The 21,459-nt window shown below is 37.6% G+C and overlaps 1 protein-coding gene across 3 annotated transcripts; it reads left to right on the top strand.

Annotated features, from left to right (window-relative positions):
- The first annotated feature begins 734 nt into the window (after positions 1-734).
- UFSP2 (UFM1 specific peptidase 2) lies at positions 735-21,289 on the top strand. 3 transcript variants are annotated; one of them, XM_004457787.4, is made up of 12 exons: positions 735-1,083; positions 3,531-3,609; positions 5,199-5,382; positions 5,463-5,526; positions 7,550-7,707; positions 8,170-8,362; positions 9,652-9,798; positions 12,838-13,002; positions 13,208-13,332; positions 14,669-14,745; positions 15,937-16,061; positions 21,114-21,289. In XM_004457787.4, exons 1-12 carry the CDS (start codon positions 1,063-1,065, stop codon positions 21,198-21,200), a joined length of 1,425 nt encoding a protein of 474 aa, XP_004457844.1. In that variant the 5' UTR covers positions 735-1,062; the 3' UTR covers positions 21,201-21,289. The 3 variants fall into 3 exon arrangements, with proteins under 3 accessions (XP_004457844.1, XP_004457846.1, XP_004457845.1); XM_004457789.4 differs by having other exon boundaries at positions 741-858; XM_004457788.5 differs by having other exon boundaries at positions 1,059-1,979.
- The last annotated feature ends 170 nt before the right edge of the window (positions 21,290-21,459 follow it).

The raw sequence follows: 21,459 nt of genomic DNA, 5'->3' as shown, positions 1-21,459 counted from the left end.
CATTCATCAGTTCCTTAATTCCATAATAGAGTCATGTTAACTCTCTTTCCAAGCCCTACTTAAGGTTAGAATGGCTTATCATTTCACACTTACTAGGTAGGGATTCTCTGAATAACACCTGTTTTCCCTTTAAAAAAACCTGTTCACTGAACAGTGGTGTAAGTCTGGTTCTTCTTTACCATGATATTCCTAGTGTCCGGAGCAGCATCTGCATATAACTAAACGAGCCACAAGGAGGAGGCAGGAAGGAAAGGAAAGAAGTTCTTGCCTTGAACTTTGCCACTACCTAACTTTTCTTAGCAACATTTACAAAATCATTCATTCATTTATTTACGGGATAATATGGCAAACCCCTTCTACTGGTAAGGCCAGAGCTGGTAGAAGCCAGGAAAACTGCAACTTTTAAAAACGCATAGAACCTGCCCGCAGGGAGTTTACAATCTGGTAGACAAGAAAATCAATTACAACAGAAGTGGAACCTTGCAAGTCTCTTTCCCAAGGTATGGAGAAAGGGCTGTGGAAAGTCAGAAAGGGACAGAAAAAGGCTGGCTGAGGTGATGACGACAATCGTTGTCAATTAGGGAAACGGAGGCCCGAGGACCTGCCGGCCGCGAGGACCAAGTCACCTCTCAGAAGTGCACCTGACCGTCAGCGCCGCAGCTGAGTCGGTTTCCAGGGGCGACCGGGACTTCCGGCCCGCGCCCGGAAGCGCGCCTGCACGCTCGGGGCACGGCTGACGTGCGTGGCGACGTGTTGCCCTGACTACGGGAGAATCCATTCCGAGCACGCTAAGGAGCTCAGCTGTGAAGTTTACGTCGCAGCAAGAGACACGTTGAAGGACGCACGAGAGTCTCTGGGGTACGAATGACGTAACTACTAGGACTGACCAAAAATAAGGCTTCCGCTTCTCGGCCCATAGCCGTGAGCGCGAAGACGGAGCGTGGCCCGCCCCACGACGTGGGCTGCTCGGCATGTCGGGAGCGGTCGGCCTCCCGGCTCCGCCCCTCGGCCGGCGGCGACGCCTCTTCCGGTCTGGCCCTGGGGCTGTTTCCGGTGCTGCGTATGCCGCCTCCGCGCGGAGCGGTGAGTAGCTTTACTCGCCCGCGACCCCAGCGTTTGCCTCTCGAACCTAGACCGCCGCCGCGAGTCCGACTCCCCAGCCCCGAAGGGCCTTCCTGCGGGCCCGGCGGGTGGCAGCCGCGGGCTCCAGGGTTTGAGCCGGCCTTTTCCGGGCTGGAGCGGCCCGGGCCAGGCGCGGCGGCCTCACGTCTGCGGCCAGAGCACACTGCCCCTCAGCCCTGCGCCCCTCGCCTCGGCTGCCTTTGGACAGGCCTGTCTGCGCCGCCTCCTAGCGCGTGCATTTCGAGAACGAGAGCGTATTCGCCGTTTTTCAAGGCTTTGGAGAAGGATTTGATCTGGGAAATATGAAAAACTTAATTCAGATAGTCTCTTTCCTTGACTCTGGTGCCACGCTCTCTTGGTTTACCTCCCGATTGCTCAGTCAGGTCCTCCAGGCCTCTTTTTTGGTGCTTTTAAGTATGCACCCATGCTTTCTCCCGAATTTTCCACCGTTACCTTAGATAGCTCGTGTATTTCGGACTCGGAGGTCGAAACTGACTCATAGTGTCCACCTCCCGTAATCCCACCTTATGTTCATGCCGAAAACGGGGGATCGTCCTTGTCACCTGCTCAACTCCCCAGCATACAATCAGTAATCAAGTCCTGTGGGTTCACCTTCCAGATGTCTCGTCTCTCTCCACTGCGGCCGTGCTTGTCCTCTCCACCACCAGGTTAACCAGGCCTTCAAACAGAATGGGCTCTTCAACCGCACCACCACCTTTCCTTTGGCATTAATACACCAACTTACCCTTCACGTCTCAGCATAAATATTAATTCTTCAGAAAGGGCTCAATTCAGAAGTTTTGGAGACATAAGAAAATGGTTTTAATAAGGAACAGAGGGAAAATGCCATTTATCAAGTATGCACTAGTGCTTTAACATATGATGTCATGCATTTTTCACATCTCTGAAGTTAAATATTTTTTTCATTTTACAGATGAGAAAATAGCCTTGAATGACTTAATTGTGCAAAATCATATACTTAGTGGCAGATAAATACTGCTTGTGCCTGTTTTTTGAATTGTATCTTCAGTATCTTTCTGTGTCTTAAGTATTTTTGTTCAAATATGTGCATAGTACTTTGTACAGTGGCATCTTTTTTTTTTGCTATGATGATGAACAGTAGAAACAAACTTACAGCTAAATTTGTCCCAAAATTTATTGATTTTTTTCCTTACCGTAAATTCCCAGAAGTAGAATTGGGACAAAGGGTATGGTCTTCCAACAACTTACAATTCATGGAATAATAAAAGCAGCCACTTTAAAAAAAACAATTTGACCAGGGATTTGTAAAATGGGAGAAAATAATTATGGTATATGTTTAGTTTAGAAGACCAGAGTTAACGTATGTCTAATCATTCAAGCACAATGCCTTTTATATTTTAAGAGTTGATAAATCAGTATTGATTCATTTATTCCAAAGTAAAACTCTTACTGTATATTGTGATTCTTTGGCTTGTTTGAGACAGAGACTCCTTTAAGAATCTGATAGTCTTTGAAACCATTTTTCTAGTAGAAATCTCATACACATACACACAGATGTGTGTCATCTGTCATGTCACTAACTGAAATGCACCATGTGGCCCCAGGTTAAGAACTGCTGATAAATACCATTTTGCAAGTACTTTTTTCCCTTTTTAATTTGTGAGCATTTTTCTGTGCTATTAGGTCTTTTTTTAAAACACAATTTTTCGTGGTTGTATAATATCCCTAATTATTCAACCAGTCTCCTCTTGTTAGCATTTAAATTAACATCCTTATACCTGAGTCTTAGTGTTTTGCAGATTTCCTTAGAGAACATTTTGAAATATAGGCCATAGGATGAAAATATAAGACTTTAGATTCTTATTGCCACATTGCCCTATGAAAAGTTCTACCAGTTTATACTCCCACCATCCCTGATGTATTAGTTTCCTCTCATTGTCTTGAATACCAGGTTTATCATATTATTCAGTGCACTTGTTCCGTTCTTCAACTAGTTCTTTTATCATTGATATTTTCATGTCTTTGTAAAACCCTCTGGTAAGACTGTGGTTTAGAAATTATTGTCTTGAAGCAGTGGTTCTTTAACCTTTTCATATTTGCATCACTGGGTTAGGGAGAGAGGTTTTAAATAACGTTTTGTGCCTAGGCCTACCCCAGACCAACTCATCAGTCTCTGGGGTCACAGCCCAGGTAGCATGTTTTAAGCTCCCTAGGTGATTTCAATGTGGAACAAAGGTTGAGAACCCCTGATTTGGAATTTAGGTGTTTTTTTGCTTTGTTTTGTTTTTCTCCATAAAATAAGGAATTAACACATGATAATTTGAAGAGTCAAACTTAATTTCTTAATCTAAACTTAATTAGGTTCTTATTTATGTAAGGATGAGTTGTGTTATTTTATAGTACAATTTTGGTTTGATTTGTCCTAGGTGAATTCAGAGACCATGGATATACTCTTCAGAATAAGAGGTGACCTTGATCTAGCTTTTCAGCTAGCTGCTGCTAATGGTAGGACTATTAAAAAATACCTCTCTTTTTTATAACAAAATTGATAATGAGATACACTGAGATTATCTTCATTTTGCAAATAAAAGTGAGTTAGAGAGACGCTAAATAAACAGATCATTGACTTAGTTTGCTGGGGCTGCTGTAACAAAGTACCATGGACTAGTTAGCTTAACAAAAGGAATTTATTGTCTCTCAGTTTCGGAGGCTGGAAGTCCAAAATCAGAGTGTCGGCAGGATCATGATTTCTCTCAGAAGCTTGTGGTGCTCTGCTGGTAGCTTGCCAGCAGCTCATAGTTCAAGCCCCACCTTTCACATGGCCTTGGCCATCTCTCTCTACCTGTCTGTCTCCTTCTCCTACTAACTGTGTCCACATTTCCGCTGTTTATCAGTACTCGTCATACTGGATTACAAGCACCCTGATTGAATCTGATCACGCCTTACCTAATAACATCTTCAAAGATCCTTTTTACAAATGGATCACACCCACAGCACTGGGGGTTGGCACTTAAACGCATCTCTGTGGAGAACATGGTTTAATCCATAACAACTGTATAGCTAGTAGTGGACTAAGGAGGGTTTCAATGTCTGAATTTCTAGCTTTGGCCACTGCCACAGACTGTGGTAAAGAATATCAAGGGGAAGATGAGGAGTTCAGTTTGAGATTTGTTTCATTTGAGATGTCAGTGGATGTAGCAAGTGCAAATTCCCAGCAGGCATTTGGTTATTTGAATCTGAAACTTGGGAGGGAACAATCCGGGCTGGAGCTAGAGAACAGCGCTATTATCAGAAGAATACAGGTGAACACCTGGTACTCAAGTGTGATCAGTAAGGGCAGATGCCACAGAGAGGCCCGGAAAGCTAAGGAATGGAAAGTGCCAACGTTCCTTGTAGGAGAGTGTCAGCTGACTATAGTTTCCTGACCCAGAGGAAAAGCAAGAGAGAGAAGGCAAAGCATTCTTTCTGACCCATCCCTCCATTCTCAAAAAAAGTGGTTCTTAACGTTGCTCGGCATTCTAATCTCTATCCCCAAACCCATCAGAATCAGCCTCTGGGAGAAAGACTCGTACAGCAGTAAGCTTCTTAGGTCATGCAAATATGCCATCAAGATGATTACAAAGACTAATCAAAAGCATTTTTCAGGCCTTTCTGATCAATAAGAGTAGTAGTCTAAAATGTTGCTTGTTGAGAAATGCCTTGCATTTCACAAATAGGGATAAATAGGAAATATACTTTACTATGAACCTATTCTAAAGTGTAATTAATCCATCAGGCAGTAGATTGGTGTAATTTCAAACATAAACAAGGACTGCTTGTATTTTTTTACCTAGTAATCAATATATTTGATTTGTCTTCTGACTTGATTATAGTCCCCCTCCTGAATTTTACACTTTAAAAGTCTGAATTTTATGGTCTCTGAATTATCTCAATATTTTGAAAAGATAGGCAAAAACTTGATGATTAATGAATCTAGGGAATAAGTGTTTGGGAGTCAGTTTTACTATTCTCTACTGCATGTATGTTTAAAAGCTTATATGTTGAAAAGTTTAAAACTTCTCTTATCAACTTCTATTTATATTCCTTTAATTTAGAAATGTTTATCAGGAAGGCACTAACACATGTGTTGAGTGACCTGTCAACCAAGCTTTCTTCAAATGCACTTGTGTTCAGAATTTGCCACAGCCCAGTATATATATGGCCTAACAGTGACATAAACACTATTCCAGAAGAACTGAACGAAAGTACTGCTTGTAAGAACATACTGCGCTTTATTCAGTAAGTATGTTTGAAGATTGCTAGAAATATTTTTAAACATCATTTCATATTTTTAACTTCTTTTTATAATAAAAATTTAGGTTTGGACAAGAAGACACAAAACGAAAATTCATGAGAAAGAAAGACAAAAAGTTACCAGACCTGGTAAGTAATTTGCCATTGTTCTCTATTGATAATAATTTTAAATCCTTGAATTTGGAGCTGAATGAGCTCTTAGAGATTGTTAAACATAACCTCCTTATTTGTGCATATCAGAAAACAGGTCCAGAAAGATTAACAACTTAATTGAATCCAGTTTACATATTTAAGCTTTTGTCCCATTATACTCCTTACCTTGTTTTTTTTTATGCTTTCTTTGCTTCACAAAAATAAAACTAAACCTGAGTGCATTTCCAAATTATTTAACAATAAACAAAAAGGAATCATCCTAAAACATGACAAAGTGATACATTATGCTAAGATAATAAATAATAAATGATTTATTTTTGTTCATACTCTTCTTGGTTCCATTGATTTTTGAACCAATATTATTGAGTATCTGCCACATGCCAAGAACTTTGTCAAAAGCTTGAGTTACAAAATGTATATACTTTCTCAAGGCGGAAAGTCGTGTTTTTCCAGACTGGTAGACAGGAGCCACTTCATGAGGGGTCAAAACTGAACCAGTAGCTAGAGGAATAAAATGGATTGTACTTGGAGACTAATTGAATATGGGATAACCAGTTTCTTGCTTGGGAAATTGGAGAAGACACGGAATTGATTTTGCACACGTAATGTTTGAGACATTACTGAGTTTCCCAGATGCATTGCTAAAATTAACAAATGTGGAGTATATGAAAAATTCTGAGCTGGAGGTAATGATTTGAAAATTACTGGTAGTTGGAGCTTGACATTTTTTAGGGTACAGACCAGTGTTGTGTAAAATGCCCCTCAACTTGGGTTTGTTTTTTGCCTTTTCATGATTAAATTCAGGTAATGCATTATTGGGAGAAACTCCACGGAAGTAGTATTGTATCCTTCTTGGTACATCATTTTAAGAGGCATATGCTACCAGTTTGTCCCCATTATTGGTGATGTTAACTTTAATCATTTAGTTAAGGTGGTGTCATCAGTTTTCTCTGCTGTAAGGTACTATTATTTCCCTTATAATTAGTAAATATCTTGTTGGAAGATACTGTGAGACTATGTGTATATTTTATTCCTCATCAAATTTTTACCCACTGGATTTAGCATCCATTGATAATTTTTGCCAGAATCCAATACAAATTTAATTGTTGCAAGGTGGTAATTTTTTTAAGTCTGTCATTTCCTTCTACATTTATTAGATGACATTTTCCTTTTCCATACATACTTATTATCTGCATGTAAGTCCAGATTCTTTTTGCAGTGGGTTTTCATGCTCACACTTTCCAAGATTTGGTTAATGGTCACTTCTTAGACTGACTCCAGTTGCCTTTTGATGCTGTATTTTTGAGGACTTCCTTACTTTCTGGTACAAGATGTTCCAGGCTCATCATGTACTTTTCCTTTTCCTGCTTAGGAATTGGCCACATTTGTAACACATGCATTCACATTTATCTATGCTAATCACAGTGATACCTGACAATAGAGTTCCTCACTTTTCCCATTGAGATACCCGACTCCCAGTATCCTCAATATTTTGCTAACTTTGTTCATTCCTAGAGTATACAGAAAGTAGGTTCAAACTTAATACATAGAGTTCAATATTTGCTTATAGTTCTCTGTGTCTTTAGATCAGGGATATATAGTAAAAATACTATGTTTAAAAGCTCCTTGGGTTACTTCTTCCTCTCTTTCCCCTTTGGTATGTGGCTACTTTCTGTTGTTTTAAGTTGGGTGAAGTTTTTTTCTGAAAAATCTTAATCTGTACAAAAGTGGAGAGAATAGTAATGAACCCCAGTAGAGCTATACTTAGTGTGAACATTTATCAACACATCATCTTTACTCCCCACTCGTTCTCCCCCTTACCTCAGATTATTTTGAAGCAGGGAAGTTTTGTTTTGTTTTGTTTAAAGATAAAATTTATGCTTTTAAACAATCTAGTATAACATAGCTTTCGTATTGTCCTTAAAAAGTCCTTTTACTTCCACCATTTATATTTAGTGTTCGGTATACGATAAGTTGACTACTCTGTTTATCTACATAGCAACAGATAATAAATATAGATCTTATGCTGGAAATGTCAACCCCTCTGGCAGCTGTAACCCCCATCATTGAAAGAGAAAGTGGAGGACACCACTATGTTAATATGGCTTTGCCAGTCGATGCAGTTATATCTGTTGCTCCAGAAGAAACATGGGGAAAGTAAGTATTTTATAGTACTACTATTGCATTTAAGTGAGGACCCTTCCTCACAGTAATCAGAGCCCAATTTTAAATAAAACATAGGTATACCTGCAGTTGTTGTTGTTCTTGTTTTTACTATGATATACTCCTTGTTTATTATTAAACTAAGAATCATCTAGTAATTAATTGTTCATTTGGAGGAGGTAGAGTAGCATGCTAAAACCAATAGGGTTTTCCCTTTATCCACAGAGAACAGATAGATGGTTTGCTTTACTTTGCATTATTTAGACTTTTTTTAACCTGATCCAATCAAGATTTTTACAATATTAGGGATATACTAGCTCCAAACTTTCACTGGTCATGAGCATCATCACTTTTGTAGTTTTTTACTAAATTCGGGATATATTAGCTGTAAACCTTCATTGATCATGGGCACTATAACTTTTGTTAATGCACTTTTATATCCCCTCCCGCCCATAGAGTTCGTACACTTCTAGTTGATGCAATTCATAATCAACTAACTGATATGGAAAAGTGCATTTTGAAATATATGAAAGGAACATCTATTGTGGTCCCTGAACCATTGCACTTTTTATTACCAGGAGTAAAAAGTCTCATAACAATTTCATACCCATCGGGAATTCCAGATAGTCAACTGCAGGCCTATCGAAAGGTAAAACTAGCTTGTTTATTCTTAGAAGAATGACAATAACCATCATTCATTTTGTATTTAAATATATATTTCCAATAAATGTAGACTATTTTGTCATTTAATTTTAAAGTCTGGAAGCAGACTATTTTACATACTAGATTATTTCTTTTCTGTTTGCATAGGATCTCTTTTTTAAGTATTACTAATGAAAAAATATTATGCTAAAACCATTACATTTAAATTTCATATCTCAGTGTGATTCATAGGTTCTCTGAAATTTACATATTTTTCCAGTAAGGAAATGTAGAAATGAAAAGGTGCTTATAGCTGACAAGTATTAAACACATTCCTTTTCCCTTATGTTACTTCTAGATTTGGAAAAGAGAGAAGGAAAAATTAGAATTTATGGTAATTCTGATTAGAATTTATGGTGGTAATCTACCACCCCCACATCCTTGGGCTATTTAGGTTTTATTAGAGTAATTTTGGAGAAAACATCGTCAGTATTCAAAGAAATGGGGAGATTTATTGACAAATGACTGATTTAGGGGTACTCTGTCAAAATTATAGCACAGGAGTATCTTGCTAATCTCCACCTCTAAGAAGAGATACAATACTCTAACCCTCTATGCCTCTAGGTATGTGCTAGGTGAATTGATTTTCAGAGGGAAATTACAAGTCTGTGATCCTATTCAAACCACTACTGAACAGAGGAGATATGACAAGGAAAATAAACTTTTCAAAGTAACTATTATATGTTTTTATACAATTGGGAAAATACCACATTTTAAACTTGTTTCATTCTTGTTTTCATACCACAGTGGTTGGTTTTATACCACCAACTTTTACTCTGCGGTTTAACCACAACCCCTTACATTAGTAAAGCACTCTAAACATGATTTCTCAAAATACTTTGATATAGTTATATCATTGTTACTTATAATTTATTTATTTTATAAGGCTGTTTCAATGTCATTCTTAGGCCTGGTTTTATTGTAACAGACTGTTTTAATCAATAATTTAAAATTATCCTATTTCTTTTACTCTTAACAATTTGTTTTCATTTTTCTACATTCTCTACCAGTTTTTAGTCCATATTCATAGGTAAGCAAAAATAAATTGTAGTTGGTTTGAGTTTAAATTTTGCCCTCTTTTGTCTTGGTGAATTAAATCATAAGTGTGTTTGAAAACTTTTATAATCAATATATAGTTAATTTTCAGTGTTTCATATCATCTTTAGTTTGACTGTATTGACTAGGAGTCTAAATCATTACCTTCTCTTCTTTCCTATTGATTCTAATTTTCTCTAGGAGTTACATGATCTCTTCAGTCTGCCTCTTGACAGACCTTATTTCAAAAGATGTAATGCTTATCATTTTCCAGATGTGCCATATAAAGATGGTTACATTAGAAATCCGCATACTTACCTTGGCCCACCCAACATAGAGTCTGGTGTGGTAAGTTTAATTATTTATGAAAGTCAGTTGATCATTGATGTCGTTGTTTTTTGTTGGTAATAAAAATTTTAAGGATTGATTCATAATGTGCCATCCCTAAGGTATGATTTACCACCCATTTCCTTTAATATACATTGCTTAAGATAGCAGTAATCAACAGTGGTCTAAAAAGGTTAGGAATAAATAGTATATGTCTATTTCTCTTACTGAATTCCATTTCCTGATTTCTTTAAAGACTTGTCCCAATTTTACTTTTTTTCTGAACTGGAAGAATCATGCTAACTAAGGGCATATTCTACCCAACAATACTGTAGGGTAAGTCTAATAAGGTACTACAGCATGGTTTCTGGGCAGCGTGTGCCTGGTTGCAAAGAACAAACACTGACTAAAGGTGGGATGGGGTGGGGGGTAGGGTATTCTAAGGATGCCTCTAGGCCAGTAAGAAAGGCAGGCTCAGGCAGACATCCAAGAATAGGAAGCTAGTACAGCTGGGTCTTGGAACCCAGGGAGCCCGTGGCTGGCAGCTGCCCTGGATTCTTTAGTGGCATTTCTGCTCCTTTCTAGCACACATGCCTTTGGTCCTAACTTGCCTTTTCCTGTCCATTTATACAGTCTTGCTGTCAACATTCCTATATGTACATACCTCTTGGTACATATGTGCAGCTGTTGTCAACGTATTGCTGTGTTGGCTTCATCTCGCCCCCTCTCATCCCCATGAACCATTTCAAAGATAATTGCAGATACCATGCTTTTTCCTTGGTATTTTCTGTACAAATCTCCAAACAGTAGGAGATTTGCATTCATGGGATAAACCCAGTTCGGTCATGAGTTATTTTTATATTCATTGATAGATTCAGTTTGCTAATATTTTGTTAGGGTTTTATATGTTTATGAATGATACTGGTTTATAGTTTTCTTTTCTCATTGTAGATTTTCATTATCAATAGTTTACTGGCTCATTGAATGAGTTGGGGAATGTTTCCTCTTTTTTAATTTTCCAGAGAAGTTTCTGTAAGACTGACATGATATTTCCTTGATCATTTAGTAAAACTGACCTTTAAAGCAATTGGGACCTAGTGTTTTCTTTGTAAAAAGATTTTTAATAATGGGTTTAATGTTAATTAATTTAGGACTTTTTAGTTTTTAGGCATTTTTTTTTTTTAGGTTTTGATCTCTGCTATAGGTGTATAGTTATATCTTTTTCATTCTTCATATCATGTTTTATACCTTCTTTGTTTTTTATTTTTTCAAACTTTTGCCTTTATTGCCCCCTCTATTGTAAACCTTTGTATACTATTTGGTTAATTTTTTTTTTTTTGCTTTAATTTTATTTTTATTTAACATTATTTTGCTAGCTTGAAAGGTAAATGGAATCTGTTAAGTTTAAATGTAAAATACTTCAGTAGAGGAAATTTAAAAAAGGATAGATGAATTAAATGTTACAACTTGGTAATTGTTGAATCTGGAGTTTGGGTATATGGTGTTCAGTGTACTATCCTACTCTTGAGTATATTTCAGTTCTCAAAAAAAAACAAACAAGAATTGTCCAGGTGTTATACATGGGAAAAGTAGCCCTATTGCCAGTTTCTCCCAGTATTTACTATTCTCTGTGCAGACAAGTACACATTTTCCTGGCTTATTAACATACATCAGAAACTGAGGGTTTATTTTTTAAAGGTAATACTTGTATATGGTAAAAATTCAAGCAGTGTAAAAGGCTATACAGCAATAGTCTTCTTGGCCTCAGGGAAAGACTAAGAGTTTCTGTTTCCTAAAGATTATCTCTGCATCCTCAAACATGTGCACTCCAGAAAACCAGAGACCTTTCAGGTGTCAACATCACGTTTCAGTGGGGGCTTTGTGTTTTGAAGTAGCATATGTCAGGGGGTAGAAATGACCGACCTAGTTTTTATATAGGTCTTCATGTAAAAAAATGAAACATGTAATAAATTATGTTTACACTTTACTAAGTATTTATTTATGTAATGGGTTCAAACTCTACCCCTTGTTCTCTATACTTTGGGGTTTTTTTTACCATATATCTGGGAGATTGTTCCATCAAACCACAAAAATACCTACCTCATTCTTTTGGAAACCTTGAAATTCTAGAAGTGCCATTTGGGCCCAGCTGAAGAGGCATTCTGGTATTGACAAACTGCCTTCAAAGAGTTTGAGTCAATTTTGCCCCATTTGTGGTATTTGAGAGGATGTGTTTCCCAAACTAGGTCAATAATTACTGCAGCAGTCAACCTTCATGAATAATAGGCACCTGCTTTTGTTCATCTGTCCACCCTGGGACTGAAAGAACTTGCATCCCAATGCTAATCTGGTGACTTGTACAGTCCATATCTGATAAATCCAGATGTGTTTATTGATCTTCTTTGGATATAGTCATAGTCCCAGCACCCAGTTGTTCCCTTCAAGGTGACCAGCCCACTGTAGAAGCTTGAGCCCAGAAATGAGTAAGACAAAGTACATGCCCCTGTTGAGTGCTCACATTAATGTGGGAGACTTAAGATTTTAAAAATAATATGAAGGAATGTGTCAAATAGCAATAAGTGCTGTGACAAAAATAAATGAAGCAGTATCAAGAGTGACAGCCAGGGTAGGAGGGCGTGAGAATGCCACTTTTAGATTAGATGGTCAGGGAAGGCCTCTGAGATTTGAATGGAAACCTGAGCGAAGTAAGAAGGCAAGCCGTAAAATTATTTGTGCAAAGAGTGTTCCCAGCAGAGAAAATGATAAGGCTTGAAATTAGACCGTCCCTGGCCTATTTAAATAAACTTAAAGCTGAGTAGGTAACCAGAGAATGGCAGGTGGTGAGGCTGGAATGGAGACCAGAAGCAGGTCTTGCTGGCAAGGACTTTGGACCTTTAATAAATCGGCAAGAGGTTATAATATTAAATTGTCATTTTTGAAGGCATTTTATAAGGCACTAATGTAGCAGTCTATCTCTGAGACCAATAAACATGACTCATCCGGCGGTAAAATATTTGCATTTATCTCAAGCTAACATTTTACCGTATTTCTTTTATACAGACATATGTGGTACAGGGCATATATAGTTATCATCATTACATGCAAGATCAAATAGATGACAATGGCTGGGGCTGTGCTTATCGATCTCTGCAGACTCTCTGCTCTTGGTTCAAGCATCAGGGATACACAGAGAGATCTATTCCAACACACAGAGAAGTTCAGCAGGTATGGAACATTGCGTTTTAAATTAAATCCAGTAACTGTTACCATTAATAATAGTTATTACCTCATAGTGCACTCTGATTTATGTTTTGAAGAAAAAAAATTCTTATACTGGTAATCAGGGAAATTGCCCTAAATATATAAATAATTTTTAAGGAGATGTCTTATGTATGGATTTCTTTAAATATATATTTTTAAATACATAAAGGCTCTAGTTGATGCCGGTGACAAACCTGCAGCATTTGTCGGATCACGGCAATGGATTGGATCTATTGAGGTACAGCTGGTACTAAACCAATTGATTGGTATAACTTCAAAAATACTGTTTGTAAGGTAAGGATATTTTAAGAAATTAGATAAATCATTGCAAAGTGATAGTTTGTCACTCTTATTAAAATAATAGAAAAGTTTTATTTTTCCCTCATTTCTTTTTACTCCTTTCTCTTCCTCCTTGTTTTATCTCATTTTTTAAATCCTAAATTTTTTTTTTTGTTATTTTCAGAAGATTTTTGAGAGTATGAATAAACTTTGTGATATGTAAAATATAAAATTGTCTAGGGCCAGTTTTAGGATGGAAGAGGAAAATTTGTAAGTATGTTAACTTTGGTTTGAGTTTAAAGTTTTCTTTTTATGCTGAATTCTTTAGAAAGCCTTGAAAGGAGAGAAAATCAAAAGTTGACCTATGACTGGCCTTTTTGTTTAGTTCCTGTTCTTCTTCCTACAGTTTTAATAAATCAATAATGTGTCCCAATAACGTATTCGTTTTATTTTCTCTAATATATTTTGACCATAACATTATGGTAAGAGTTTTTTCTACTATATTTTAACTGTGATTCTAATATTAACCTAATATGAGGTATAAATTAAATATATTATTTACTGTGACAATAATTTGTTTACTCCTTATATATATTTTTAGAAGATTTTAATACTTTAATCTGAAATATTTAGTACTTTAATACTTTTGAGTTCACAGTTGGAATTTGGGTTGACTAGAAATCAGTGGTAACAAATAAATGCCATATTAAGTAGAGAAGCATATGCTGATTAAAGAGTGAAAGTTTGGGTATATTAAACCATTATTTATACTTTCCTTATTAAGCAAGCAAACTAAGGTTTTGCACCACCTGGTACCTTCCTCCCATAAAAATATGTCTTCAGTTGTACATCTTTTTTTCCCTTCTCAAAAGTTGACATTGTAGAAGACACTGAAATATTCCCTAAAAATAACACGTAGCTTCCCCATTGGCTTTACAGATAGTACCTCTTTTAGTCCTAGAATCTCTTGTGCTATATTGACTAGGCAGATATAATTGGCCCCATTTATAAATGAGGAAATTCAGGCACAGAAGTCTCACTGAAGAAGACAAGAACTCAGGACTGTACTCATTCTTCTGATAATCAAATCTGTAAAAGCCCTTTAGCACCAAGATGCCCAGTTCCAGTCTCATTATAAATCCAGGACCTTCTCCATGCAGCTTCAGAAGCAATGAATCAAGGTCTTCTCACTTCTCTCCTAGCACATTCAGTCTCTACTACTTAAAATTATTTAAATTTATATATTTTTCAACAACAAAAAAGAAAACAAAGTAAAAATCATTGGCCCTGAAGCTCATTATTGGCCTTAGTGTTAGAAGTGGTTTATCTGATGGAAATGGTTTCTTTCTAGCCAGGGTTCTGAAATGGCCTCTCAAGGACGAGAACTTGCTAATCATTTCCAAAATGAAGGAACTCCAGTAATGATCGGTAAGGTGTCTTGGGAATCTTGACCTTTTTTGGTAGAGAATATGTAAAACTTACTATTTATATAAACATGTAATATCACAAAATCAGTCCTTTTTTAAATTTTTTAAAAAACTTTTTATACCATATATATTGATCTCTGAAAATTTAAAAAAAAAAATGGTGGTAGGAAGTTTACAAAAAAAGATTAAAAAGATTAACCAAAAGTAATAAAGGTTAAGAAAAGATATAACTGTGCTCAAACATTAAAGGTCTGAGAGCAGTATGAAAAAGAGGTGACGCTCACTTGACTGAACACTCTGAGCCCGGACTCAGCTCTACCTTGGCTGCCTATGTGATGCTGTGCACATTGCTTAACTTCTCTGTGCTATATTTGTAAAAATAAGCTATGTCACCTGATCTAAAGATGCATGCTTTTGTGAAGAATGAGACTGGTCTTGTGATACCAGAAGACAATTGAAGACCAGCATGTAGGAAATTGGAGTAGGTAGTTATCAGTAGAATATCAAAGAACAATGTAGACTGAGCAATTTTTTTTTCTTCCCCTCCTCCCGCACCCTGCTGTTTTGGCTTCTGTGTCCTTTTGCTGTGTGATCTTCTGTATCTAGTTCTCTCTTTGTCTTCTCTTCTCATCTTTCTCCTCTAGGATTCTCCAGGATGCAATCCTGGGAGCCTCTGATGTGCAGAGAGGTTCCCTGTCAATTGTGCCACCTCAGTTCCTGGTCTTTGCTGCGCTTCACCTTGACTCTCCCTTTTGTCTCAGACTCTTTGTTGTGTCATCATCTTACTGCATGACTCACGTGTGGGCACTGGCTCACGCACGGGCACTCGGCTTGCTGCATGGGCACTCAGCTCACCGCACAGGCATTGGCTCACCACATGGGCACTTGGCTTGCCACACGGGCACTCGGCTCAGTGCACGTGCAGTCGCTCACCACGCAGGCACTGACTTGCTGTGCAGGCACACTTTCTCTTCTTTTTCACCAGGAGGCCCCAGGGATCAAACCCGGGTCTTCCTATATGGTAAGCAGAGGCCTTATCCCTGGAGCCACATCCGCTTCCCTAGGCTGGGCAGTTTTAATGTTGTTTTAGATAATTGAAAAGACAAAATCATCAATCTTTTACATTTAATTAGAATAGTAAGTTGAGATTAGTTTATGCCCTCTCTTAAGTTTCCTATTTCCTCTTTTATAGGGGGAGGAGTTTTGGCCCACACAATCCTAGGAGTTGCATGGAATGAGATTACTGGGCAGATAAAATTTCTGATTCTAGATCCACATTATACAGGTGCTGAAGATCTCCAGGTTATTTTGGAAAAGGTATGTATTTGCTAGCAAACACAAATTTAGACACAAGGATAAAAACCCAGAACCAGAGCATAGCAAAAACCTATCTATTAACAGAAAGACATTATAAAGCAGGGGTTATTAACCAGGGGTGAGCATGAATTTAAATTAAAAAGAACATTCTTGTGGGGATATGTTGGTGCAGGTGTCATAAATTTATTAAATGATACACAGGGTAGTGTGAACTTAGCAGGGGATCTGTGGAACAAAAAAAGGTTTAAGAACCCCTGCAATAAAATGAGAGCAGTGGTCCTCCCTGTTAGGAGGTTTTTTGTTGTTGTTGTTTTATTTGTTTGTTTGTTTTTAAAGATTTTTAGATTACACAAATGTTACATAAAAAATATAGGGGATTCCCATATGTCCCGCTCCCCACACCACCCACATTTACCCACATTAACAACATCCTTCATTAGTGTGGTACATTCATTGCAATTGATGAACACATTTTGGGGCTTTGCCACTAAGCATGGATTATAGTTTATGTTGTACTTTACACTTTCTTCCACAGAATTCTGTAGGTTATGACAAGGTATATGATGGCCTGTACCTGTCATTGTAATACCATTCAGGACATTTCCCAAGTCCCGAAAATGCTCCCATATTACACCTGTTTTCCTTCTCCTTGACCTCAGAACCTCGATTGGCCACTGCCTCCACATCAATGATATAAATTCTTCCATTGCTAGAATCACAATCTATAGTAGAATATGAGTAAGTCTACTCTAGTTCATAGTTCATTCTCTAATCCTGAAGATTCTGGGATGGTGATACCTGCTCCACCTCTAATTGAGAGGGGTCTTCGTTCCCATACGGCTGATGGATGGGACTCTTGCTTGTAGTTGTAGACTGTCTTGGTTCCTTGTTATGGTAGTGTCCATCATCATCTTTTAGTCATTCTGGGTGAGTCCAGTGAACTGGAGAGTAGGTGTTGCATTTCTTTTGAGGCTAAGGGCCCAGCTGGCACATGGACAACCCAAAAATTCAAGTCTCTTGGATGTGCACCTACCAACTACAGCACCAACTACAGGTTCAAATGGAAGGGACAGAAGAGCCATGTGTAGGGAAAGAAAACTAAGTCCATCACACTGGGAGAACAAACTCCAAGTAGGGCCCACTGGCAAGGTACCAAACTCATGAACTAACTGCCCTAACCATAGTGCCTGGGTGTCTCAGGAGCCTTCAGGAGCCCTACTATTTGGGGTAGTGTCTAATTGGGCAGTCAATAAGATGCTGCTGAGACATGCATAAGGATAACCTCTGGAATGACATCCGACTCACTTTGAAGTCTTAGCCATGTAAACTCATTTGTCTTTACCATTTCCCCCTTTTGGTCAAGGTCTTTTTCCAGTTGCATTGCTAATTGGTGCTTGGTAGTAATCCCTTGGTGCCAGGGAGGCTCATCCCTGGGAGTCATGTCCCATGCTGGGGGGAAGTTATTGCATTTATATGCTGAGTATGGCTTAGAGGCCACATTTGAGCAACAAGGAGGCTCTCAGGAGATAACGCTTAGGCACCCTATAATATTAGGCTAAGTTTCATTTTCAAGAGTAAAGGTTTATTAAGCACAGTCATCAATATCAAGGGCCCATCAGTGGACTGTCCTTTACTAGCCATTCCCTTGCACTTGGGGGATTCTTGCTCTTCCGTTAGAGAATATGGCAGAACTCCCCAGGATGGAAATTCAGTATACTTTTGATTTTTGTGTGAATCTCCACCCACTGTAACAATTGAACACATTTATGTGTCTTATATGTATGCCCAGATGAATCTTCTCCCATGTATCCCCCGTCACTGACACCCCACACCAATGGTCCTCCCCTACCACAGTTGTAACACTATCATCATCCAAAACTTCAGAAAAGAAGCCAATAAAATAGCCAAATACAACTAATAAAATAAACAATAATAGTTTTAAAATTTTTTTGGCATTTTCCCTTTCATCACTGTAAGATCTGTTGTCCTATACATACAGTGACATTTTCTTCCATTTATTCCCCCAGTGTCTTACTTCATTTTGTCTTCAAAGAAGTTTTAGGTCCCAGCAAAGTCACGTACAGAATATAGAGGACTCCCATATATCCAACATCCTCTCCCTTTTCCCCCTTTCTCTATTCATTTTATATATGGGTGGTATAATTGTTACAACTGATGTACAAATATTGAAACATCTATCAACCATGGTCAGTGGTTTACATTATGGTTTACATTTTGGACGATATACTTCTATAAATTTTGAAGAAACTTAACATGGCCTGTATCTGTCATAGCAAGATCATGTAGAACTCTTCCATCACCCTCAAAATGCCTCCTGTTCCATCTATTCTATTCCTCCCCTCCCCCCAGGACCCAAGGCAACCACTGGGCTTCACTCTTTGCGGAACAAGATTCATAGTTACTTGTAACAATACTGAGGACTTGACACACCAGTCTGTCCTGCCCCATTGGGCACTGCCCATATTCTCGAGCGATTCCCACCCCTCAATTTGAGAACATAGCAGGCCTCCCCAGGATGGGAGTCCAACACTTTCCCATTCATTATATGGGTCTCCACCCACTGATACCACACACTGTGTCAAGATGAACACTCGTTCACTCCCTAGAAGCCTGCCCCAGATGTACCCTGTCCTGAATGCCCCCACATGCAAGCCCTAAACCAGTAACCCTACCTTGCCCTACTGCCGAAAGAGCATTCCCAACATTGTAGTTTCAACCATATACCCACCAATCCCAATACTTCACCGCTCCCTCCCCCTGGTTCCATGCACAGTCCAACCCCTCCTCCACACTCTACCCCCCTGACATACTTGCATCGCCTAATCCAGTAGCGTCACTGCACCATTGTCATGCCCCTTGTTAGGAGGTTTTCTAAAGCTAAGATGAGTAGCTCTACAAGGAGGACAAGAGGAAACAAAAGTAAATTGCAAAAGGCAAAATTAAGGTTAGATTTATAAAGACTTTCTTGGTTGTTAACCTCATTAATGGACACAAAGCATATAAATACATACCTCTGGAGATTTTAAAGCTTTGCACAAACATACATTGAGGGTTATCATGTCTTGACTTAGGAGTGGAATATATAACCTTTTATAATTTCAGAATTAACCAAAAATTAACTGCACAATATACTGGATATTGCAGAGGCTTGACTACTTTTGTTAATTTACATGTAACCTAATCTCATTCTATAAAGGATTTAAATTTGGGACAGATTAAGAGTATTTGTGGATGTTTATAATATCAGCTAAATCTCAGTTAATTTAGAGATCGTTAATTTTCACATATAAAAACTCAATACTAAATCGTTAGCAGGCAAGTATTGTAAGACATAATTGGCTTAAATTTTAAATAACTCCGATAACCTTTACCAAATATAGTAAAGAAAATTACAGAGGACACATACAACCTTTTAAACCATAAACTAGTGAATAAATCCTTCTGTTACCCAGTACCCTTTTTATTATCTCATAATATCAGTACCCCCAAAAAGGTGCTTCTGAACTCTGTAGCCGTGGTTTACTTAACTTTTTCAAATAAAGTAGAATGCCTGGGGAATTGGGTGGTTTAACGATGAAATTCATTGGTGAAGTATTTTCAGAAGTTGAAGAGAGTTTATGTATTGGGTTCCTAAAGCTCCAAGCGTAAGATTGCTTAATATGCATATGAAGGGCTTTTGGTGAGTGTAGCTGAACTCTTTTATAGCTCAGTCCGGTAGTCTTTTGCTACTGATAAGAATATCTTTATAAATACTAACAGGATTCAAACAGGTTCTGAAAATTGTGGGTTTTTTCCTCCCTTGTTTTCCTCTTTGAATGATAATCTCACTGAATCTTACTATAGGAGCAGTATGTACCCTCTGTAGCAAAGCACTCATTCATTCTGTATCAATTACCTAATATGTGCCATGAGCACGAGGCATGTTTTGAAAGGTCTTTAAGGAGCTCTCAGTCTAGCATAGGACAAAGAGGGACAGTCCAAAGAGATCCCCAAGGAAATGTGGCACAAAAGGTGGAGTTGACATGACTTATTTGGTAGAAGAACCAGGCTTAGGTGCAATGAAAGGAAAGCATGGCCTGTACCAAACTCAGTGGTTTTGTTACCTGGAGAAAAGGGAGAGTAGGGCTGGTGGTGACCTTATTAAAATTTTAAATTTTTTTTCTAGTTTGAATTTTTACAGTGTTTCTTATTTTGCAATCAAAAATATAAAGCTGAAAAATTTTTAAAAAGTCTTAAATCCTCCCTCCTACACTTAAAAAAGGGAACATCATCTTCTGTAGAATCTGAGCCTAAACATTTGATTCTGTCCCTTTCAAGAATAGCCACTGGCTTCAGATTTAGTTAGGGTAAGATAAGACCACTGTTTGCCACTCAGTGGTATTTTAAGAACCCTCAGCTGCCCTCCTCATAAAAATTTAAAGAGAATTAAAAAAACAAAACATTTTGAGCATATGTCACACAAACCAGGCATCAGTTGGGTCTTGTTTAAGACAATAAATCAGTGCCTTAGAAAAAAATTTAATAAACTTTCATATTCATAATGGGAGTTAGTTTGAAAATAATCTCTACTGGGGAAAAGGATTAATAATGACATGAAAAATGGGAATTGGAATTGTTTATAGCCTTAGGAAATGAAAGGGCTTAGAATGCAACTCAAGGGGGCAAGCTCAGCTTTCTCTACTGTATTTCATCATATATAAAAGGTCATAGAATGAGAATATAGTATATTGTTTAATGAATTTACTAAGAGAGAAAAACAGACTATATCACATTATCGATTGCCATAGTTGTAAAATTACACCTTAGAATCAATAAAATGATAGTTTGGAGTAACAGTTATTGTAAGGAAGTTTCCCTTTTTAGGATTTCCTTGATTAAATATTATAGAATTAAACATTTAAAAACCTTTGAATTATTTAAGTATTTAGATTTTTATTCCAAGATCCTGCTGATGAGCCCCATGTTACAATTTAGATCATGTAATCCTGTAACGTTGTATAAAGGCTTTCCTTTCCTTTCTCCGAAATCTAGGGCTGGTGTGGATGGAAGGGGCCAGACTTTTGGAACAAGGATGCTTACTATAACTTATGTCTTCCTCAGCGACCAAAGATTTTTTAAAATAACTTGGACTCAAAGACTGTAGTAAACTTGTATTATACATTTATTAATAACATTTATTAATAAAGTATAAGTTTTATTTCAAGTTATATCCTGGGTATAGTTTGATGGTTTAAACTATGATTTTTTTTCCCAAAAGTTGGTAAATTCTGCACAAAGTAAAGAATTTATTTAGACATTCTTTTTTTTTTACATATATATTTTAAGATACTTAGATTACATAAATGTTACATAAAAACATAGGGAATTCCCATATGCC

The sequence above is a fragment of the Dasypus novemcinctus genome, chromosome 29 (assembly GCF_030445035.2).
Source record: "Dasypus novemcinctus isolate mDasNov1 chromosome 29, mDasNov1.1.hap2, whole genome shotgun sequence".
Lineage (NCBI taxonomy): Eukaryota > Metazoa > Chordata > Mammalia > Cingulata > Dasypodidae > Dasypus > Dasypus novemcinctus.
The sequence above is the reverse complement of the archived record's forward strand: the minus strand, read 5'-3'. Positions and strand labels throughout refer to the sequence as shown.